This window comes from Nyctibius grandis, chromosome 3 (assembly GCF_013368605.1).
Source record: "Nyctibius grandis isolate bNycGra1 chromosome 3, bNycGra1.pri, whole genome shotgun sequence".
NCBI lineage: Eukaryota > Metazoa > Chordata > Aves > Nyctibiiformes > Nyctibiidae > Nyctibius > Nyctibius grandis.
The window spans coordinates 5459886-5484615 of record NC_090660.1 but is presented as its reverse complement, the minus strand read 5'-3'; the positions used below and the strand labels follow the sequence as shown (position 1 = coordinate 5484615).

At 42.6% G+C, this 24730-nt stretch overlaps 1 protein-coding gene across 1 annotated transcript in view; it reads left to right on the top strand.

Moving 5' to 3' along the window:
- The first annotated feature begins 5229 nt into the window (after positions 1-5229).
- CTDP1 (CTD phosphatase subunit 1) overlaps positions 5230-24730 on the top strand; it is a 114223-nt gene continuing 94722 nt past the window's right edge. Inside the window, exons 1-2 of the mRNA XM_068396911.1 lie at positions 5230-5351; positions 22068-22151. Coding sequence (XP_068253012.1) covers positions 22111-22151 — 41 coding nt within the window. The 5' untranslated portion in view covers positions 5230-5351; positions 22068-22110. The remainder of the gene's footprint in view (positions 5352-22067; positions 22152-24730) is intronic.

The following is a 24730-nucleotide window of genomic DNA, read 5'->3' as shown; positions in this document are numbered from 1 at the left end:
GCAGCTGCACGTCCAGGCTTTGGGCTGGAGCGGGGTCCATGGATCACTGGTGAGCTGCTGTCACGTCCTGTCTGCAAACCACCCCCCAGCTCTCCTGGGAGCGGTGAGGTATATAATGAACGTGTGCTTTGTGGCTCTTGCCCATTTGCAGGTTTCTGTAAGCTGCTTGTAGATTTTGGGAGGTTGGCCACCTTGTGCTCTACAGCCTCCCGAAAATTACTATGGAACAGGTATTAGTGTGGATTAAGTATGCTGTGACAAGCTTACAGCATCAAAGTCATCGGTCTGAATAGGAAAATACTCAGCCAAGTCACCTTTAAGAGGAATTATATAATGCATTTTGAATTTTCCTTAAAGCTAGAACACCCAAAGCCGGGTAACGTGTCTTTTATTGTAAGAAAAGTTTTAGCTAAGTATGTTTCAACCTTAAGTAAATAAACTGCAGATTATCTCCTTTATCTTCTTAGAAGTCAGCCATACCGAATGCGTGCATTTTTAAAAATCTTTCAAGAAATGCTTCCCTGCAAGGCTGTATCTACCACCCCAGCGCTTTCACTCGACAGTTATATGAAGCGGATATCTACAGCATATGCTTCTGTTCATGCTATGTATCCAAATACAAAGGCACGGTTAAATTCTGATGCCCTTTTTGAGAGGAAGACTGGGGAAAACATCTGCCTCTTGATGGAAGCCATCTGGTATAACCAGACATGAAGTCAAGCCTTTTAACACAGTGTGTTCCTTAGAATTATACTTACTTATGAGAATTACAGATTCTTTCCCTAATGTTCTTATCACACACCATCTCAGGGATTTTCCCTTGCACCTACCTAGGATTGATTGGTGCAATTATTTTGTAAAGCTTTGTCTCAGTGCAATCAAAGTAATCAGGAACAATAATAATAATTATGTAGGTTTCTGTGGTTATTCTCCCAGCTGAGCTTTTCATCTGCACAACTACAGGTGCAGAGAAAATCACAAAATAGTTTCTGTGGAAGGAAGGGCTGCAGAGGCTTTCTGAGATCAGTAGTACTGTAGAAGCTGCAGCACACCTTTGGTTTGTTCCAGAGATAAGATTCTGCTAAGGTGAGGTGAGTTCTTCTGACTTCATCCCTTACCTGTAACGTCACCAATTCTAGCCCCATGTGGCCATGCAGTGTTAGACTTCAGTGACTCAATTCTTACCAGCATCAAACCTGCTGGTGAGGGATCAAATATTGTCTATCCTTATCCATCCAAGGAGGTCTGGTAGGACAGATACGATGTTGAAATATAAAAAAGCTGTGTGGTAGGCCAGCTTTCAAGCAAATGTCAGGTGTTCAGAAAGCTGTGTGACCTTAAATGTATGTCTTTGGGTCAGGGAGATTAGCAGGCAAAAGGAAAACAGAGTAACCATCGGTTTGAGAGATTTGTAGGGCAAACAAAGCCACATCATTTTTATGACACGGTTCTGCTCTGCTGCCAAGACTATCATCTCCACATACAATAAGGGGACATTTAGTATCAACAAATACAGTTTGTTTAACCGACCTAATCTTCAGACACGGGGCAAGATTACACTCAGGGAAACTGGAGGAAATTTGCAGTCTTTTCTGGTTTCCTTAAAGAGGTTGTTTCCTATGGCAGAAATGGAAAAAAAGATACTGCATGAATGTAAAGCTGGTCCCTGGTGCTTCATGTTATGCTAAAAGGGTCCTGTCACTAGTGGTTTGCCCAAGGGTCAATGCTGGGGCCAATACTGTTTAACATCTTCAGTAATGACCCTGACGATGAGGCAGAGTGCATGTTCAGCAAGTTTGCAGGTGCTACAAAGCTGAGAGGAGTGGGTGACAGGCCAAATGGTTGCGCTGGCATCCAGAAGGACTTTGACAGCCTGGAGAAATGGGCTGAGAGGAACTTTATGAAGTTCAAGAAAAGGAAATACCAAGTCCTGCCCCTGGGGAGGAACAACACCAGGACAGGTCCCTGGCACCAGGACAGGCTGGGGGTCAAGTGTCTGGAAAGGAGCTCTGCAGCAGAGGCCCTGGGGACCCTGGTGGACACCAAGCTCACCATGCACCAGCAAATGTAACCTTTGCAGCAAAGAAGGCAGCAGCATCCCATGTTGCATTAGGAAGAGCACTGCAAACAGGTTTGAGGGAGGTGCTCCTTCCCCTGTGCTCAGCACTAGTGACACCACATGGGGTGTGCTGGGTCCAGTACAAGAGAGGCAGGGACATACTGGAGCAAGTGCAGCAAAAGGCCACAAACATTATTAAAGGGCTTGGAGCATCTGTCATATGAGAAGAGGCTGAGAAAGCTGGGACTGTTCAGCCTGGAGAAAAGAAGTCTCCAGAGGGATTTTACCAATGTGTATAAATATCTGATAGGGGTGAGGGAGGGTTGATAAAAAAGACAGAGCCAGACTCTTGTCTGTGGTGCCCTGTGAAAGGGCAAGACGCAACGGGCACAAATTGAAATACAGGAAATTCCACCTAAACACAAGAAAAAGCTTTTTCACTGTAAGGCTGAACACTGGCACAGGTTGCTCAGAGAGGCTGTAGAGTCTCCATCCTTGGAGATATTCAAAACCTAACTGGACACAGCCCTGAGCAACCTGCTAGTTGCTCTGCTTTGAGCTGGGGGCAGGGTTGAGACTAGATGATCTCCAGAGGTCCCTTCCCACCTCAGCTATTGTTTCAGGCTTTCCTTGACTATTGTGACTACCGCTCTTGGTGGAACAGGGTTTTGCTAGACCTGGAAGTCTACAAAGGTTTTAACAACAGGGAAATTCCTGATGAATTCTCCTGCTCTTTGAGGCTCTCTCTTTTCCTTGGCACTCCTGAGGCAGGCCTCAGCCTGCTGCCCCTGAGCAGAACGTCATCAATCCTCCCTCCAAAAGAAAGAAGCCTGTGAGTGAGCTAAAAACACTGGTCGGATGAGAGCTGAGTAGAAACGCTGCAAGTCAGCACTTCCTGGTGGAGCTCCATGGTGGCCTCATCAGTGGTCACTGGTGGTGTAAACTTCAGTTTTCACGTGCAAAAGGACGTGGACATATTTCTTCAGTGCTGATTATTTTTATTTCAGATTAAGAAATACCAAACAGAGCAAGACATGTAGTAGAGAGATACTACCAGTCTCCCCAGTGAAAACTGTGCAGCCTTTTAAAGAAAGGAATAGTATGCAAAAAGGAAACAACTCACCTTTTATGATGTAGTTTTACTGCATGCACACGACAACATTAAAAGAATATTGTTAAGAATAATACACACTAGGGAACATAAGAATTAAGGCTGCTAGTCAAAATACAAAGAACAGCTGGGGCTCACACTGCTAATGTTCAGTATTCAGTTTTAAATCCAGTGTTCAGTGTGTGGCCTTATCCTCTACTTTTTTCCTGCTGTTCAAACCCTGTTAATTGCTATAATAACAAAATTTCTTATAAGTAAATCCCTCCAATAAGGGCAAGGCAGTATTACCCCCTCCTCACACACCCCAGGACAGAGTATGTACACAAACACTTTCTTAAAACTATGGCTGAAGACACTTGCCTTGGACAAGAACTCTGGAGCAGAAAGAGAATGAGTAAATACCATTCTCCTAAGCAGTGTCCAAACGCCTCCACCATGAAACTGAACGATTCCTCTTGTACTTCCTTAGTCTCATTCATAACACACCTTCCAACTTCTCTAGCAAATGAGTAAAGGACTATACACTCAACAGCTTCCTTCCAACCTCAAGGCTTCCCAAAAAGTAGGTCACTTCAGTTCATTGTAAAGGGATCTAGAAAACGTATGGGATCATGCAACATGTCGTTATGCTTGTGTACAAGTAGCTGATAAAAGATGCATGGCAACTTTCATTCAAGAATTTCCCTATCTCTAGTTGTTGGTGATGGTGGCTGCCTCACAACCCAGTCTTGCCATGAAGTTCACAGCAATGTCTTGCAGGCCAAATTCCCAACCAGTCCACACTGTTCTTGTTTTATGATACCTCTACGTGTTAGTAGAAAAAAACCTCAGGAGAACCTGCTGTTTAGTGACTGCCCGTAGTCTGTGCGCTCTCAGGCTTCTCCCCGTCAAAATCCTGGCTGCTAGCAAGTCAGTCAAACACTCTCTGGAAAGGACCTCTTGCGAAGCCCCTTGTGCCTGCCGCTCTGAGCTCCTAGCTCCAGACACGTTAACTCTGGGAGCGCCAACGAGGAACGAAGATTTGGTGTACGTGCTGCACAAGTACTTGAGATGTTGAGGTTGTTGTGCATTCCCAGGGATGCTTATAGCATCTCGTCCCTCCTTGGCGCACCACAGGAGGCCTGGCACGCTGCACGAGGCCTCCCTCCTTGGCACGTGGCTGAAGAGACAACTGGACTCTGTAAGGTGGCTGCGGCGGATGGGGGGCATTCCCACGGCCTCTTCTGATGGAGGTGCGTGCACACCCTGAGGAACACCTCAGACCTCAGCTCTAACCAGCCCTGCGGAGGACAGCGGGGACGTCTCTGTCAGGGTTTGCGGGCCCAGGGACCTGCCCGCCCCTGAGCCCAGCTCTGCCGGCCACCCCCCGCTCCTCCTCCCCGCTCCCGCCCAGCGCGCCGCAGCACGGGCCGGGACAGGCCAGGCCACAGGGAGGGCGGACAGCAGCACGGGGCTGCCGCGGGCTTCGCAGCGCCCGGGCCCCGGGGAGCAGCTCGGCGGCCGCGGCCGCGCCGCCACCTTTCCCGCCCGGCGGCGGGAGCGGGAGAACTCCAGCGCCCAGCGTGCACCGCGCGGCCCCGCCCCTCCCCGCCCCGCCCCCGCCGCTGCTCTCCCGCACCGCCTCCGCGCGGCCCGCTGGGTGCGCCTGTGCCTTTAAGCCCGGTCGGACGCCCGGCGCTCGGCGCCTGCGCACAGCGCCCGTGACCTCGCTGCCTGTCGGTGCCGCCGGTGACTATTGGGGCGCCCCCATCCCCCCTCCCCCCATCGGCAGCGCCAGGCTGCGGCCCCACTGCCGGGCCAGCGGCGGCGCGGGCGTTGCCGTACCGACAGCCCCCCCCCGGCCGGGACGATGGAGGGGCCGGCGGAGAGGGGCGGCGGGCCCGGCGCGGAGGGCCCGGCGGGGGTGATCACGGAGATCCGGGCGCCGGGCCCGCGGCCGCTGCGGCTGCTGGAGTGGAAGGTGTCGGTGGGGGCGGCGGTGCAGATAGGGTCGGTGCTGGCGCTGTGCGCCCCGCTGCCGCCCGCCCCGCGCCCCGCCGCCGGTCCCGCCGCCCCGCCGCCCGCCGCCAGCGGCGCCAGCACCCGGCCGCAGCGGGCCGGCCCCGAGCGCAAGCTGAAAGCGGAGCGGCCCGGCGTGGTGCGGGAGCTGTGTGCGCGGCCCGGACAGGTCATCGCGCCCGGGTGAGTACGGGGCCGGCGGCGGAGGCTGGCTGGCTCGGGCGGCGGCGGAGGCAGGCGAGCAGCCCGGGGAGCCCGTCCCGGGACGCGGGTTTCGCGCTTGTTCTGCAGGGGCCGGGCCCGGCCCTGCTCCCCTGCCCGCCCCCCGGCCCTGCGGGGCGTCCGGGGCCGTGCGGCCGGCGCTGCCCATCGCCTCCCTGCCCGGGCGGGGTGGGCGGAAGGCGGCACTGCTTTCTCCTCCGCTCCCCGCGATCGGGCGGTGTGTGACAGGAGCCTTGTCCTGGCCTTAAGCTGCGCTTCCCCTTGGCGACGGCCGGGGCGGGTGGTAAAGCCGTGCCTTGCTCCGCTCTGTGCCTCACAGCCGTGTGGCTGCCGGCAGGGAAAGGCCCTTCCTCCGGAGCTCTGCGCTGGCGAACGTGCGAGGGGGAGGAGGAGGAGGAGGCCGGGGAGGTGCAAGACATCGTGCTCTGGTCCCTTGTTTCAGAGCCGAGCCCTTCGCTGTGAGCTCAGAGAGCTGAGCATCCCCTTCGCGTGTTTCGGGGTTGTCTGAAAACTGCTCTTACTAAAACTGCTTGGAAATATTATTTTTGTGGTTTCGCAGTTCACTGTTAGGTTGGTGCAAAACTCGGGTAGCAAAGGGATCGTTTGCTGCTTGATAGGAGGAATTTTAATGGGGGTCAGCGCTGTGGCAAGATGTTTTTAACTCACTGGATACCATAGATGTAATATTGGCAGCATAAATGCTTTTTATACTGTAGGTGTTTTAATGTATAAGGGTTCACAAATATAAGCAAGATGGTGCAATTTGAACTTTCAGAAGAGCAAGGGATTAAATGAGGGAAATATTCCATAGTTTAACAATGGCTTTGCCTTGATAAGACTGGATATTGGTCGACTTTTAAATTCTTAAATGGCTAATAGTTAGATAGGGCCTCTCAGATTTCTAGGTTAAATTGGGCTAATAGCTTGCTACTCTGCACTTCAAGCAGATTTTTTTTCTCAACAGGAAACCATTGAAACACTCTACTTCCTCTGTTTTATGGCAGCAAGTTATTTTCTTTTATTGCAGTTCTCTTGATTTTTGGGTGGGTGCAGCCAGGCCTAAACTTTCTTGATTAAAAATCACCAGTATATGCAAAACATCTGTGCATGGGGGTGTTCTCAAAGATTCAGGGAAAAAAAACATTCTTTTGTGTTTTTTTTTTTTTTATGAGTCAGTAGTGTAAGATGCTGCAGAGGAGATGTAAGCTGTGTTTTTCTTGCTACAGAGAGTATTATTCTTTCCGAGATAAGACTGTGGCTTTCCTTTCGTGCCACATCAGCATTCTGCTATTGCATCTGGTGCAACATGAGCAATCTTTTAATATCTGATTTAGAGGAAAGGTACCATAAATGCCATGTCAGACTAAAAACATCTTGAAAATACAGACTAAAACTTTAAAACAGTATATGCATGATGAAATTCATCTTGATAGTGCTGAGTGGAAGGGGAGATAGTTGCCTTGTTGTCTTTTCACTATGTTAGCTAAGCACTTGGGAAGAAAACCAAAACAAAAACCGATTTTAGATGGTAAATGTAAACATTTTAAAATATCCTGGGTCTGATGTAGCAGCATTTTAGGTTTAGCTTTGCTCAATGTAAACTTTAGGTCTTGAATGCACCAATTTTTATGCAATGCTTGTATTGGATTTGTTTAGTCTTGACTCACGATTGTAATTAGCAAGTGCTTGCTTTGAGACAATTAGAAAATAAATGCTGTTCTTTATTACTCTTGTTCTTGGCTTCCTAAAACATATGTATCTTATACTATTAAAAGTTACATCTTAATATTGACCATTGTTAGACATTACGCTTCCAGAATTCTGACTTTTTAGTGTGCATTTTCTGTTGCATGCTGTAATGGTATTTACTGGGTGAATATAAAAGAAAAGTTCAAGCAAAGAGGTAGAAGCAGCATGACCTAAGGGTAGCAGAGCTGGTCAGCAGTTGGAGACATAACTGCATTTTTTTGGTCACGTAAAAGTTTTTTTGGTGAGCATTTAATCTCTTGCCTGTGGCTTCCCATTTTGTGACATCAAAATAATAACATTTCACTACCTATCAGCAATATTTAAATATATATTCAGGTTGTGCAGTATTAAAATACAGGTGTGTTTAAGGTAGGTAACGTAGCTGAAATTTATTCAGCATCTCCAGAAGATATGCTTTTCTTTAATCCAAACTATCCAGGGTAGTAGGTGCCATTTGCTGCCTTCAAAAGAGTGGGTTTGGTCTGTTTAGCCCCGAATTCTCTATAAACCAAAGATATGTGCAAGTATTTGTCAGGCGCTTGAACGCTGTAGAAATACTGTTTCTATTTCAAATATTTTTTTCTTTTTATTAAAACATAAGTTGATTAGACCTTTTTATTTGAGGATAAATAATGTGACTGGTTAAGTTATTTCTCTGTCAACTTGGTCATCATCATCTCTGAAAGGAATGACATCTTTCAGCATAAGTCTCTTCCTCTTAAGATACATTTCTAACTCTGGTTGTTTTTCTTTTATATCAGGCATGAGATGAAATCTTCTGGTGTATGAAAGTAATGTTCCACATATATAGCACTCAATTTTCTTGTAGTTTGATTACCCACTTTTTGGCATTGACAGTGGTGTAAAAGATTACCCCCTTCATTCTGCACGGTCCTGTCTGAACATTCCTGGTGTGCGTTGCACTGGCAAAAATAGTTAAAATAATTGATCTGGCTGGGAGAGGGGGAAGCTTCTTTGTAAGTTCTTCAGGAGGATCCATTCCTTGATCCAGTCTGCTGTATGGGCACGCCACATCAGCTGTCACCACAGGGGAGAGGATGGTATGGGGTGGGAGTGACAGCCCGAGGCAGGCAGGAGGTGGCTTTTGGTTGTGCTAGCAGAGGTAGGTTTGCATCAAATGTCAAATGAGGACTTGAGAGAGGAAGGTGTTTGACCTGTTAGGACTGTAAATAGCAGGGATGACAGCAAGTGGTTAATTAAAGGTCTCTGATGTGAATGAAGCATAATTTCTATGGGTGGCAGGAGCAACAAATAAAATGTCAAACACTGCTGCACTGCTCTGTGTATTATTAATGCCAGTTACCCGTCAAGGTTAATAATTTTAAGCTGCTACTGGTATGTCTGGATTCTGGGTTGGGTCAGCATTTTGTTTGATGTGAATATTTACGTAAGCATTTCTAATAGGAAACGATTGTCCCCTTTCAGACACTACTGAAAGTCTCTTGGTTCACTTTGGTAGAGTCTTCCAAAAGACTAATTACCTGCACGTTTAAGCTAGGTATCTTTGTGTCTTATTGCATAGGTTTAATAGCTAAAACTTACATTCTTCTACAGACCATAAAGTCTGAGTGTTGTAATCAAAATCTTGTTTGAACCTATCTGGATTCTAGTGAAGCAAAATTTTATTTTTCTTTTTGGAGAAGACAGCAGGGAAGAGGAGTTTGTTCTCTAAAACCATAGGGTTTTGTGTGTTGTTACTTGGCATTTTTCTGTATCAAGAACTTGATTATATATTAAAAAAAAAAAAAATCTTCCTTGGTTATCTAATGTCACAGAGCCTCAGGGCATAGTTTACCACCCAAGCTGAGGATGCTTAACCCTAGACCCCAATACCTTTCATCTTACAGTCTTCAAGGGCGATAAAATGCTGATGAATTAGTTTATTTTGAAGTGATGACATTTGTAATAAACTACAGGAAAAACAATGTGCTGTTTCAGTTAGACACAAATGTTTTCACAATATCCTGTCAAATATTTAATGAGCTTATTAGAGTCCACAAAAAAACCTCATTGCCAAACACTGAGGAGTGTTGAATAACACTTAACAATCCCAGCTTACTACATCTCTCGCCTAATGCCTTTCTATCCTTGGATTCATTCAATTTTTTTTTTTTATAGTAAGTTTTGGTATGGATCTTTCTGACCTGTTTCCTGTGGTTTTTTGTTTTTTATTTTTTTTTTCCATCCTGTCCTGTCCTGTGATACTAAGGAAACCTGCATTTTAATATATCTGTCTTGTGTTTGGTTGAATTTGATATTCAAAGATCCAACTTCTAAACGAGGGATTTCCATCCTTCATTGCTACCTTTTTCTCCTCTTCCTAGTTCTCTAGCACCTAACAAGTTGAGAGCTCACAGTATAGCTAATAGCGCTGAATGGTAAAGTACAAAGTCTCCTTTCTCTATGTGATCATCTGTTTTCACAAAACTTCTAGGAGCTTCCATATCGAAGAGAATCAAACTGCTCTGTCAGGTTTGGTTGGAAACAGGCATCAGGCTCAGCAGTTACCAGTAGTGTGGTTGTAGCAGCCTTGTGTCCACAGTTCTTCTTGGTGTGGCTTCCTTAGGCCATGGTTCTGTGATTGCTTCAGACTAATATGAGAGTTGGCTGGAAAGGATGCTCACACTTCTGTGTGCCTCCAGCTTGCGTTGAGTTGGGTGTTGGAAATCGTGTAGCTAAAGATGGCTTGGTCTCTTCTCCCCCCACCCCATCCTTCCATCCTTCCCACTCAACCTCCTGTGAAACAATCCATACTGATCAGTTCCCTCATTTTGCTCAGTTGCTGCAACAGGAGTGGAGTGTGGGGAAAGGGATTTATCTTTTCAGCAGTAGCCTGTATTTAGGTCAGATCAAAGTGGTTTTGTAAATGCCAGCAGAGTCATTGGGGGGATAAATGACATGTTGACACTGGGAAATAACGTTATTGAGGTTGTATATGTCCCATATGGCATTTTGTATGATAGTCTTTAGTACTTTTATCCTTACAAGGTTTCTCCCAAACCAGGGGATTTTCTGCTCTCCGGAGTTCTTGCTACAAGTTGCTTGTCTTACTTACTTCAGCTCAAGGACTTTGCAACTGTATGTAAGCGTGTGCAGAATCCCATGGGCCAGCAGACAGAGGGAGATAGCTCATGGAACTCTTTTATGTGTCCTGTTGTAGATCTACAAGCTGGTTATAGGTCTCTTTAAAAAGTGTGTGTGTTTGTAGATGTCTGTGCTGGAAATCCATTTTGCTTTTACCCAAATTGGAATGGATTTTTATTTAATTGCTGTCTAGTTTCTTTACTGCATTTTTGGGCTTTACTTCAATACTAGAGTTGTTTAGAAAACCATGATCTCTTTCAAAGGCAAACATGCATGTTATTTCTTCTCTGAAACTGACGCATGTTTTTCCTTAATTGTAAAACAAATAAGTCTTCTGAAGAGAAAACATATGGACAAAAATTCTGGCTGGAGGGCTGGAATGAGACCTTTAATTTTTGTGCTGCGCAATACCTAGCCCTTTGAACTGGAAGGGATTGCAAAAGTTTGAGGAGGGAAGAGATAGACAAGACTTTTGCTTTGGATTGTCTTAAAAGTTTCTTTCTTGACCTAGGAGGATTTTTTCCTGTCAGAAACCTTAGCAGTACAATTTGCATGCCTGCCTGGACGTTTCTGATTTGATGACTGCATGTTTGGTGTTAACTTAAGGGCTGATCCTAGTAGGGATCCCATCTGGTAGGATTTTCAAAGTCAGTCTTACCCAGTGGAAGGCTCCCCTTAGGCAATTTGATAACCCAACATTTGAACTCACTGAATAAAAATGAACATGGGATGATGGTATTGCAAATTCTTAAACGTTACCAAGAGTATATAAAAATATTTCCAGTTGGTACTTTCTAGCTTGAAGGTTCAGTAAAGAGCTACCAGCCTTTCATTTTGGGATCTCTTTTTGAGAATGATAACAGACAATTCATTGCAAGTTATCACTTCTAAAATATTCGTATGAATATCTGTTTTGTGTAGTTAAAAATCTTAATTAAAGGTTAATCAAAGGTCTTCTAGCTGAAATTGCAGCAGTTGCTTTTTAAAGTATATAGGAGAGCATAAAATGACTTCCTGGAAAGCAGGTGGTATTGCATTACAGGTTACACTTCAAGGATCTTTATTATACATTTTTGTCTATATTTTGTTTTGCTGAACCTAGACCTGCAGAATTGGAAATCTTACCCTTGGACTGTAGGGGAAGGATAGATACTGTCACTAACAGGAGGGACTTACTGGTTCTCAAAAGACTTTGGAAGATGGAAAGATTCCTACTCTTTTGGTGTGGATGAGAAAGTGCTGCCATATGTAATGTGTACTGTGAAACTTGGGTGGGAATTTCTCCCCGTATTTTGTAGGATGTTACAACAGTGGTCAACAACCATGTGGTTTTCTTCAGAATCTATATCCCTACTTCTAATGAAGAAGTGCTGCTTGTCCGAAAGGATGAACCATTGTTTCCAGTCAGTAGAAACTACTTCTGTTGGCCTCGAACTAGTCTGTTCATGAAAAGGAATTAGCCAGAGAGAATTACATATGCCATTTGTGAGAGTACACTGTATCTTTTTGGATGTTTTCTGAAACACTAGTCCTATTGGAAAAAAAAAAGAAAAAAAAAAAAGCCAATATAAAAACCTATTTTCAAAATAAAGAGCAAGGGTTTTGTGCTCTTCCCAGTGCAATGGGAAGGGAATTTTTCTTTAGTCATCTGATGGAAATGAAATTATTTAGATTGAGGGTAACCGGGCTGATGCTGAATGATTTGTACAAGATATCATTCATAAGAACCATCTAGATCCAGAAGGATTTTTTTACTTTGTGTGTTACTGTGTAAAAGGTGGCAGTATACCATGTAGATTACCTCTTATAAAAAAATTGATGTGTTTGTAGTATGTCCTTTTTTAAAGAAAGGATGGGATATTACCAGACCACTATATCCTAATAATCTCTAAAAAAAAAAAAAAGCCTTTCTACAAATGTTTTGAGTAAAACTGTAGAATAAGGCAGTGATTTGGACATTTAAAGTAGAACTCAATAATGTCAATTTGTTGGCATTGTAGTGCTTCCTAGTTTAAAAATTACATGTAAAAGTTTGCAGCATTTGGCTGGTGTGTAAGGCAAAAGGTCTCAGTCCAAGCTTAGTGGGGTGAACGGTGTGAATCCCCATTCACAGGAGAGAGGGTGGGTGAGCAGTTCTAGCCAAGGAAGGCCTTGCTGAACAGGAAGGGAACTTAATTAACCTTCCGGGTAACTTTACAGCTATTTATACTACTTCCCCTTTATATGCTGAGCAGCCTGTTGTGCTCCGCTTTTAGAGTGTGTGTTGGGATCACAGAATCACAGAATCAACCAGGTTGGAAGAGACCTCTGGGATCATCGAGTCCAACCACTGCCCTGACACCACCATGTCAACTAGACCATGGCACTAAGTGCCATGTCCAGTCTTCTCTTAAACACATCCAGAGAAGTTCATGGAGGACTGTCTCCTGTGGGAGGGACCCCATGCTGGAGCAGGGGAAAAGTGTGAGGAGTCCTTCCCCCTGAGGAGGAAGGAGCAGCAGAGACAATGTGTGATGAACTGACCACAACCCCCATTCCCTGTCCCCCTGCGCCACGTGGAGGGGAGAGAGGTAGAGAAACTGGGAGTGAAGCTGAGCATGGGAAGAAGGGGAGGGGTGGGGGAAAGTTGTTAAAGATTTGATTTTCTTTCCCATTGTCCTACTCTGATCTGATTGGTAATAAATTGAACTAATTTCCCCAAGCAGAGTCTGTTTTGCCCATGACAGTAATTGGTGAGTGATCTCTCCCTGACCTTATCTCGACCCATGAGCCTTTCATTATATTTTCTCTCCCTTGTCCAGCTGAGGAGGGGGAGTGATAGAGCAGCTTGGTGGGCACCTGGCATCCAGCCAGTGTCAACCCACCACAAGCTATGACTACCAATCTTCAGTAACTTATGTGAAAGTTGAAGTATGGTTTGAGAAAATTGCAGTTTTAGGTTAGTTATTGTTCTGTCAATTAAAAGGATGTACAGTCACCACTCTGCCACTTCAACTTTTTGGATGAATGCCGGTTAGGTTGGGAGTGTTCATCATATATATATATATGTGTGTGTGTATATATATATATATATATATGCAATGTATAGCTTTGGATTTTTGATCCTGCTGTCACATAGATGTTACTGAACCAGTGAACTTGCCTTGAAGTGCATGTGTTAAAAAGCTACACTTAGTGGTTTAGAAAATGGATCCTGGGATAATGTAAGCTTTGTAAAAATGTTTCTTTTGAAATCTGCAAGTAAGTTTTCTTAGGAGCTGTACCATGCCTCATTTTTCCCTTGCCAGCTTTTTTTGTGAGTGATGAAATAGTTTTGTTTTTTTTTTAAACTCATATCACTTGCTGCTTTTGCCTTGTGATTCTTATACAAGCAGGTGCTGATGGCAGTGGATTCCTGAAATGCTAAGAGGGGAAATCATAAAAAATGAAACATCTTCTTTAGTGTAACAATGAAAATCCTGGGTATTCATATTAAAACCACAGGTATGGGTCACTGCTTTTAAATTTGGACATGTTCTTAAAGCTACTATGTAATAACTATCTCAGGACATCTTTTATACCCTGCATAATTCTTGCTTTTCTAAGCTGTGTTATGTGGTAGAAGGAAGCTGGCTATAATATGCATTATGTTTCCAGCTGTAACTGGTATTAATTAGACTATTGCCATGATGTTTGTGTGTAGAATTTGCAAATACCTCTTAGAGATGCTATCAGCAGTTTGAAGTCCCACGGGGCTTTTCCAAGAATATTTCTATAGTTGGTGTAAAGTTCTGAAGTTAAGTATAGTCAAGGAGTCAAAGGACATGCATTCACTTTGATTTTTACTGTTACTGCTTCAAGTGATAGTCATCCCCGCACTTCAAGAAAGATGTTGAGGTGTTGGAGTGAGTCCAGAGGAGGGCGACCAAGCTGGTGAAGGGTCTGGAGGGTCTGACCTATGAGGAACGGCTGAGGGAGCTGGGGTTGTTTAGCCTGGAGAAGAGGAGGCTCAGAGGTGACCTTATTGCAGTCTACAACTACCTGAAGGGAGGTTGTAGTGAAGTGGGAGTCGGCCTCTTCTCCCAGGCAACTAGCAATAGGACAAGAGGACACAGCCTCAAGCTTCGCCGTGGAGGTTCAGGCTGGACATTAGGAAGAATTTCTTTTCGGAAAGAGTCATTAGACATTGGAATGGGCTGCCCAGGGAGGTGGTGGAGTCACCATCTCTGGATGTGTTTAAGAAAAGACTGGACATGGCACTTAGTGCCATGGTCTAGTTGACATGGTGGTATCAGGGCAACGGTTGGACTCGATGATCCCTGAGGTCTCTTCCAACCTGGTTGATTCTGTGATCTCTTCAGTTAAGAAAATGCAACCTGTGTGTGAACACAGAAGTTGATTTTCTGATCTTTCTGGCACTGCGCTGTTAGATGCAGTTCCTCAACTCTCAGCTGGGGTTGTGCTGCAAGTGTTTGGGAAGTGCTGCGTGACTGCCAACACTGCAGTCGGAGAGGTGGCAGTAGAAGCACAAATGCATAAAACAGTCATGTCAGTAGACAGTAATGATGGAGGGGATGGACTGCAGAACCGTTTGGTGCTTCAGTGAGTTACTGAGACACGACAGCCTCTTTTCTTCTCCTATTGTTAGAAGTACCACTTAATACTAAAGAAACAAGTTAGAAAGATGTGAGCTTTAACTCTGTACTTTCAAGTTCACGCAGAATGAATTGAATTGTTTTGAGGGGTTTTTAGTAAAAGTATGGAGAAGTATATTCTTACCTTTACCTTTTTTTTTAAAAAGAAAGTAGTTTTGAGTTCTCCCAAAACATGATATTTTAGTTAAAAGTGTTCTAAATAAAATAAAAAGCCATTCTAAATAATCGTTGAAAGACACTAGATTTTATGTAAAGGGCACTGCAAACTGTTTTGCTTTTTTTGTACCTTTTTATTGTACGTTGTTAACTTTAGCAGTGGCTTTTTGAAACATGTAAGAAGCTGCCCATATGTGTGTGTGCATGGAAGGTGGGAGAGGATTACCTCGTTCCTTATAATGCCAAATTCTTATATAGAAAGGAGTAGAAATGGTACTAAGGCTTGCAAATCATGCAAAACAAGTAGACTTAATTCATGCTTAAGTTGTCTTTTGGTTTATAAATAAAATCCAGAAACTCTGGGCCTACGTTTCTCTTGGCATTCATAACCAACATCATACTGTTGACAGTTATCTAGACCTGAACAGATATCTTGCCTGAAAAGTAAAAGAAAAATTACTTTTCAGCTTTTCTGTTCTAAATTTTAAGTCCATGGACATTTTAACTCATAATTGTGAATAGTTTGTGCTTAACAGGAAAAAAAAAACCCTCAATGCCCATGACTTCCCCATTAACTTTGAAGATTTGAGATGATCCCTTGAAGTATGAACTATGTCTTCTATGAGCTACTGCTCACAGCAGTTATTATATAGTAGTTATAATTACAGATGTGTCTGTACCCTGATGTCTGCATCGTGCTAGGATAGGGTGTGGTTTTTTGGCTTTTTTGTTTGGGGTTTTTTTTGTTTGTTTTTATCAAAATGGCTGACTTGGTTGAGTGAGGCCTTTGGGACTCACACATATTTGAAATACAGCCTTCTCTGCTTGCTTGTCCTTGAGTGTAAGTCAAGTGGCTTCTGTAGAGAACTGATGAGACAAGTTTCTTGGAACATCTGGAAGAGGCTGTAGGCCATGGGTTGCCCATAGCAGCAAGGGCTAGTGGTTAGAAAGTGGCCTGGCAGAAAGAGACCTGGGAGTGCTGATCGACAGCCGGCTGAACATGAGCCAGCAGTGTGCCCAGGTGGCCAAGAAGGCCAATGGCATCCTGGCCTCTATTAGGAATAGTGTAGCCAGCCGGTCTAGGGGAGTGATCGTCCCTCTGTACTCGGCACTGGTGAGGCCGCACCTTGAATCCTGTGTCCAGTTCTGGGCCCTGCACTTCAAGAAAGATGTTGAGGTGTTGGAGCGAGTCCAGAGGAGGGCAACCAAGCTGGTGAAGGGTCTGGAGGGTCTGACCTACGAGGAACGGCTGAGGGAGCTGGGGTTGTTTAGCCTGGAGAAGAAGAGGCTCAGAGGTGACCTTATTACAGTCTACAACTACCTGAAGGGAGGTTGTAGTGAAGTGGGAGTCGGCCTCTTCTCCCAGGCAACTGGCGATAGGACAAGAGGACACGGCTTCAAGCTTCACCAGGGGAGGTTCAGGTTGGACATTAGGAAGTTTCTTTTCAGAAAGTGTCATTAGCCATTGGAAGGGGCTGCCCAGGGAGGTGGTGGAGTCGCCATCTCTGGATGTGTTTAAGAAAAGACTGGACATGGCACTTAGTGCCATGGTCTAGTTGACATGGTGGTGTCAGGGCAGTGGTTGGACTCGATGATCCCAGAGGTCTCTTCCAACCTGGTTGATTCTGTGATTCTGTGATACTTGTCATCCTTGGTATTTTTAATCATTTATTCGAGGACTCTCTGCTTCTTCACAGATATTGATGATGGTTAAATAAATCCAATGGTTAAGTATCTAAGAATTACTCTTTCATGGTGATTTCAAGGTGATTAAGGCTCTGAAAAATCCTTGTTATGAAACTGGAGTCCTATGTAACAGAGGCTGTGGTAAGATGTAAATTGGGCTTGAGGGCTCTTTGTAGTGGTTCTAAATGCTGCAGCCACTTACCACAAAATGTTGTTCTAGTATAAGCTAACAAAAATGTCAGTGTTTCGCAAATTTCAGTAAACTAAACTGTAGAAGCAAGCTCTAAGTTGAATCAGACTTCATCTGTCTGCCATGCTAGTCTTATGACAGCTAAAAGATTGTGTACTCCTATTTGTTCTAGATCAACAATATTGTTGTTCTTTGATTCAGTAGTAGTTGGTATTAATGCTCATTGATCTGAGATGTGTTCATTTGGTTCTTTTACCCCTTGACAATTTGTCAATAACACCCTCTTGAGTGTGCTGCAGAACTGGGGCAGGGGCTTTTGTACACTGGAGTCTCATTTGGCTGCAATAGTACAATTTTACATCTTCTAATGCTAATTGCAAGGGCATATGGCATCAGATTGAGGACAATGGCTTTAAGTGATCACAGTGACAACTTGGATTATGTGACTCTTGTGGTATTTGATATCTTTCTTTATCCCAAACTGATCTAAGGAAACCCATCAATCTCTTGGGTCTTGATAGATACCAGTGAGATACAAGCGAGTGCAGGCCAGTGGCTTCGTCTTGTAACTTTTGTCTATTTTCCCATTCACACATTTGGAAAATTGCACTATATTTTCCATGCCAGTGCATGGTTCCTTGAAACAGACTTTGTTAATATAATTAATAAAACGTATGTCTCCATGGTATGAAGATGTTCAAGCTAGTCTCGAACAGATAGGTAAGATAAATGCTAATGAAGAAACCTGGTTACTGTGGGGAAAAAATGTGGGTTGTTGAAGCTGCCTCTGTCCTCCCCCAGTCTTAGCCCTGTTTGTAAAAGCATTTGCACCATTGATCTTTTCCCATCGGTCACCCCTGCTGGACTCCTGTCAGCTGCTTTGACTCTCTAAACCCAGCAGCAAACCTGGATGAGTTTGCTATATCTCTATAGTTTGCTATATATAGGTGGTTCTACCTCCCCAGGTACTGAAATGGTCCTTTCTGGAAGTGCCAAAGGAGGGGTGGGATTTCAGAGGAAGCAGGAGGGTGGGGAATAAAAGAAATCAGGCATTGCCTCTCTTTGGCAGCAGGCCATTAGAGTCGTCACCTCTGGAAGCAGAGCCAAGCTGTAATAGAAAGCCGTGGCTAACGTAGGCTCCAGTTAGCCTAGTTCTGAATAACTAAGATAACCTGTTACCTTGTTATGCTGAGTACCCTTAAGGCACCGCTCTTCGTAGTTTTCTTCAGTAAACCTGGCTTGTGGTGGTTGTATTCATGTGGTGCAGCTGGCCGAGCCCCATGCAGGTAGGTGTTCTCCTCCATGATAAGCTACCTCAGGAAGTTCTTGCTCCTGTCCTCCTGTAACTCCTGTGCTGGCTGCAGTTGTTCTTCGCTGCTGAAAGTGTTAGATCATTCTGGAAAACCAGAGTTAAAAAATAAAGCCTTTAGAGGATTGCTTTTTGTTTGTAGTGGGTTCACTTCAGTGGTCCACTAACTGGTTGCTACAACTGAGGAGCAGCAAATTGTAGCATAGATGTGAGAACTTAATGCTGCTTTCCCGCTGTAATTACCCTGCTGGGAATCACAGCCATGGTTGTGCTTGATACAATGTTCTTACGTATGGAGTTAGCACTGATGACCAGCCTCAGAATTAGCAGAGGCATTGACTTCCTCTCTTAATAAAAGCAAAATGCTCGTATTTGATTTGATGAAAACTTTCTGATTTTTTTTTTTTTTCTTTCCCATACTGCTGATTGAAAGCAGATATTGTTACAAGACTTGTTTTAGAAACAGGCAAAATGTGTAAGTGTGGAAGAGCTGGGAGAACAGTGACGGGCTTATGGTCGTTTGCATCCTGAGGCCATTAGTAAATGCTTGTCCCTGTCCATGATCATTGCAACAAAAATAAAATTTTGCTATAATGGCACACCTGGTGTCTCTGTTTCTTATTTACAAGCACATCTGGAAAGAATGTGAATAAGATCCTAGAGTGGGTTTCCTTATTTAATTGTTCAAGTTTCACTTAAATCCCATTGTATTTTCTTACTGAAAAGAAACCTCATGGGCAGTTTGCTGTCCTGTTGCAGTCCTTTGGCTATCAGGGTGGGTGTTGGGATGATCTACACCCTCCACAGCTACCCCCCAAAAAAGTGTGCCTTTCACAGCCCCACGGCTCCTCCCCAGTGCCTGGCTGACTTGCACAGTTGTGACATTTTGTGAAAATTGAAAAGATTTGTGCATCTTTTGTGGCATTTTTCCTTGGAGTGTTATTGTTAGAGTAGCCAATGAGCTCTGCTTATCACCCGGTGGGTCCTGGAGAAGTTTGGGGAGAAAGAGGAAGATGCTGTTAATGCTGCCAGCGGTAGCATGTCTTGTAATTCTTCAGATTTGGGGGAGGGGGGGATTTATTTTTCTCTCTAGTAATGGGGTAGGGAGTGGCTCTGTTCTTTAAGCAGATTTCACTCCTGACCCAGAGAAGAGAAGAGAACAAGCAGAAACCTCAACCCCTGTTTGGTGTATGCAGCCATTTAAAAATAGACATGTACCTTTTGATTCAACTTGCTCTTGTCTGATAATTGTCTTGGATCTTGGCCACTAAACTTTAAAAATCCCAGTAAAAGGAGCGTTTCCAGTTCTGAAATTCACAAAAGTCATTTTGCTTGAGTTATTCCACAGTATATTCCTTTTTAGTAATTAAAGCATATGTGCTAAATTTAAATTAGTAAAATATTTAAGTATGCTTAAGCCTTAGTAGAGCTCAGGCCTTCTTTCTGCAGCATTAAGTAGTATGTGGGTTGCTTGGGTTTTTCCGCTGGGAGAAGTCTGCTTAAGATCCTGACTTCAAGTTGTACTTGGAACTTGACCAGCTTGGTTGTACAGTGCTCAGAAGTTTGCTGGTGCTCTGGAGTTCTTCCTCTGTCCTTTGGGTTAAACATCAGTGCAGAGAATGGTATGACAGGGCTTGGTATCGTATACTTCTTATCTCCAGCAAGCATCATAAAACTAGGTGTTCTGGTCATGTTTAAATGTGCAGGGGCAGAACTGATATTTAGTGGTCCTGTTTGGTATGTGACAAGGTATAGAGGTGCTGTTTAGGAACAATATTGATGAATAATTTATAACTCTAACTTTCTCATAAGGATCTCTCCTTTGTTAAAATCAAAAGGACAAGCTGATGTGTATCTGTACATGAACGGAAACTCTTACATGTCCTAATTTGAATCTTACCTCAGCCCAGGAGTATACTAACCACTCCTGTCTCATTCCTGGAGTGTGACGTTACCTTGGATGCAAAGTAGAGAATGCCTGAAGATATTTTGGCTTCTAAGATGGCATCAAAAGACTTTTCCCTGAACTATTGAAAACCAATTAAATTGGGGTAACAACTCAGTCATTATAAACTCCTGTGCACGTTTCTGTAGCTCGTATTTCAGGGTCATTTTTGCCTTTTAGGTGTCTGTAATTTCAGGTTCATAAGCTGAACACAGGTTAAAGATGAGCAATTCTGATGTGGTCCTTAGTGTGAGTTGGCAGCCTGAAAAGAGTGAACTTAGTGGTGAATCAAGGTGAAAGACAGCAAGACAGGCATATTGTCAAAGCAGGGGAGAAGAGTCAAATTGAAGTAGTGCAAACATAGGGGCATGAGAGGAGAACTAAACAGTGAAACAGTGAATTGCCAGTAGTGAAGGGCCACAAAAATAGCTTGTCTCTTGTGCAGTTCTTGTACAAAACCAAGAATGACTATTTATTATTTGTGTTCTGTGAAATACATACCGTGTTTGAAAAAGGAGAACTAAAATGCCTACACAGGAAGAGGAGGTGGAATTTCCAAGCAGATGCCAACTGCCGGTGAGAAGGGAATAGATCTGCACTTTTGTAAATGGGAGTACTCGTAGTATGATGGCTTGTGAAGACTTTTCTTCAAATAAACCTGACCTGAATCTAGTTTTTACTCTCAAAGAGGAAAAAAATCCTCAGCATGGGCATCAACTGCAGTTTTGTTAGTAGAGTCATCAGCCTTCTGGTCATTGAGAAATGAGCGACACACTGGAAGTAAGCAGTTGCAGACATCCTTTGGAAAGTGGATTTCCTTTTGGAATTCCCAAATGCTTTATAGTCAAATATATGAATGAGAGATTTGAGCATGTGAAACCGTTTTTCTCCTGGTGCTGCCTGCTTATTGCAGCACAGCCTTGAAGCCAAAGAGAAAACATTACAACCAACATATAAAAGAGCTTGGATTTGGAGGGGGGTTTTAGCTGCTTGACTTTTTTATTTTTCTAAAATATTAGATGCTGCAGCTCATGGTCACAGAGTTGAGGAAATTTGGTAGTAGCTGAACTATATCTATGTATTAGAGGTTTTTTTTTTAAAAAAAAAACAACTTAGTCTGAAAGATCAACTCCTTCAACTGTATTGAAGAAAACAGGAGAAGTCTCTTGTAATGACTGTTTAAGTAACTGAGAAAAAATAAATTGAGGGTATTTTCAAGATCCTGAATTCTGAGAACTGAATTTGAACAAAGGAGTACTTCAGTTGGAACATTCAGCTGAAAAGCAGACTTTTGTCTTCTAAGAAGTTTGGAATAGTAAATGTTACGCTTCTCTGCATTTCAAGCTCTAATTTCTGGTTTGTTTTAGACATTGTTTGGAAGAAAGAATCCAATATCCTTTTGCATGTCTTTATTTTAAAATATGGCAATCCAAGGCTTAAGGATCAAAAATTAAAATATTTTTGTGAGAAGACTGAAGCAATATATGCTTCTGCCATAACACAGGAAAATAATAAACTAAGATGACATGAGTATAGAACTAAAGTTTGCATCTTGATTTTTCATTACTGTGTAGCTCAGTAGCATATTAGTGGGGAGTTGTATCTAATTGAATGTAAACTGTTTCTGGATAAATAATGCTTGTTTTTTTAAATACACTGAACTTTGCTAAACTAAGGTTAGAAACTGACATTAATATATATTTTGGTGACTTTTGAAGGTGTGAAATTGAATAATTTGAATACTTAGTCTGTGTCTTTTTCCCTGTGTTGGGGCAATAGCATATATCTTAGGGGGCTGGCATTCAAATCATAACCAGAAATTATTTTTTGAACTGTTTCAATCTGCAGTCATTAAGTGTCTGAAATCAACCTGCAATAAATGGAATGACTACATCTTTTTCAGGGGTGTCTTGGTGAGACTGGAAGGATGCAGCCATCCTGTTGTTATGAAAGGCTTGTGTGCAGAATGTGGCCAGGACTTAACTCAGTAAGTATTCTCAGTTCTTTTTTCCAACTTTTCCTTGCATGTGATTAGGGATCCAAGCTCTTTGTTCTCTCATTTACTTCTTTGCTTCTCTGTTCTGAGTCTTGGTAGTTGTGAATTGTACCTATAAGGGTGACTGAAGTTGTAGATACTAGTAGGGAGGGAAAACAGTAGTCATATTGCCTAACATAAGTAGGTCTACTCAAAGTGCTCCTATAAGGAAAATTGAGAGAAAATTTAGAGGAAAATTTTTCTTCTAAAAGTTAAATTTCAGCATAAAGCACTCTTCACATTTGCTTTTAACAAATATATATATCTGTTAAGATTAGCTCATGAAATTGTTGCTCAAAGTTGAGTGGTCTGGATATATTAATTCTTGATCACATTATTAATAGGGTAATCATTTAATAAAGTATATTTATTTACTGAAAAAATGCTGCTTGTAGTTAGGAATTGGTGTTCCTTGAGGATAAAACATGAAGAGGAGATAGGCAAGATCTGTGCCACTGTTGCAAAGTGTCTTAATTTACTTTTGCTATTTACACAAGGCACTTGCTTTGTCACCCTGAAATTTTCAAATATGTGCCCTCCTTCTCCTTATATGTCACTGTAGTCACAGGTACATTGTTTAGAACTGTATTTCCTTTGAGCCATTAAAGGGATTCATAACTAGGAATATGGGTGAATAAGAAGCCGTACGGGTACTGGAGTTACAGATAACATTACAAATTTATGGCTTAATAACTGTGCATGCTCTCTTTCTGTGGAGATAAATGTAGGGTAGCTTACTACCTTAGGTAGAAAGTGTAAAGAGCATGTGTGCAGACATAAATTGTTATCACAGTGTATCCTGCTTTGCTTTTTATATACTCATAACTGAGGTTGAGAGTTGTAAGGTGTGTCAACAGTGACTTAATAAACCTGAGAGTTTTATCAGTGGAGGTGTAAATAGCTGTGAGGTAATATCTGTCTCGTTGATGTGACCTTGCTTCATTTGTACTGTGTCTGAGTGGGAGCTAGCTTGTCTCCACTGCTTTCAATTTAAGGCTTCAGAAATGTTTTCAGTTGTTTTGTGAAATATTCTGCTACGGAACTAAAGAAATTTAAGCCTTAGGCCAAAAAGAAAGCCAATACAAAAGATGATTTTATTCTCTTGCGCTGTCTCATTGCTAATACAGTTGATAAAGGGAATATTTCTTATGCATGTCAAATTATTCATTCAACAGCTGTTTTCCAAAATGGACTGTATAGTAGCCTGTATTTTGGAAATTAATGTTGCATGCTCATTTCATTTGGAAGGAAATACTTTGGTTTCATTTTAATTCATAGCTCATTATTAGAATTATTTTGTGAGCGTTATCTCATAATGCCCAGCACAAGTGGGCTGAATATTGAAAATGTTATTCAGTGTGTAGCCCAGTTAATGGTTGGCTATAACTTTTAATGCAAAGTTGACTGTTAGTGTTTTGTAAACAAGTATTATTTGGCAAAAAACCAAACCTAACGAAAAGTTAGGATAATAGTGCACAGGGCTTTGCCTGCCCTGAATGAATACTTGATTTGAGGTTTGAATACAGTCACATCTAAATGTTGCTATACTGCTATTATTTCATTAAAAATCTAGATAAATTAAGAGTATGCAGTGAATTGAGTTTTCTCAGTTAATACTCCTCTACCTCAGGTAATGTCTTCATTTTATACCAAATGGCTCATACATCTGTAAGAATCTGTTAGGTCTGCTGAGCCTATGTCAGAAAACGATTCAGAAGCATCAATGCTCTTCTTGCTTGAAGAAAAGTGAGTACAGCCAGTTCACTGCCAGCTTGTTGGGTATTAGTCAGTGGTGCATCCTTTCTCTTAAACAATTCTTATGCTCATTCAACAAATGGTCTGAAAACAGTTCATCTTTTTTAAAGGCTCATTTAAAATACCATTCAGTGTCATATATAAGAGGTGTTCTGAACTCTGAAGCAAAGGATGTAAGATGCTAAAATGTGCATGTAAACTTTGGACCAAATGAAATAATCTGTCTTTCGTTTCTGGGTATCAGTGCTGCCAAACACTATGGTACAGTAAAAGTGTATCTGTCTGTGATTGTGTCTGCCTCAACACAGCTCAGTGACTTTTTTTCTTCAGGAACTTGCTTGTCATGAAGTGAAAACTGGGTGAAGTTTAACTCTGGCTGTAGATCTGATACCAAATTTTGTCCTTGGGAGAATTAAAAGATGTGCCTGTGTCACGTAGGACAAATTTTGTACGGTAGTATTTTGAATGTTGGTGAACCATAAATAATGTCTTTAAAATTAAATTTGAGAATTCCTGACAAATTGATCTGTGTAAGCTGGAAGCTGGTGATACTGACACTATGGGGGGGTTACTTGGTCAGTTTTCAAGGAATTTCATACTCGTGTGTGTACACACACTCTCTTATTTATATATATATATATATATATATATAAAAGAGGATGATATGTATTCTGTATATATTAGTATTTATCTCTCTTTATATACATCTATCATACAGATCTGTGTATAAGTAAGACTGTATGTGTGTATAATATACACATAAATAAAATATAGGT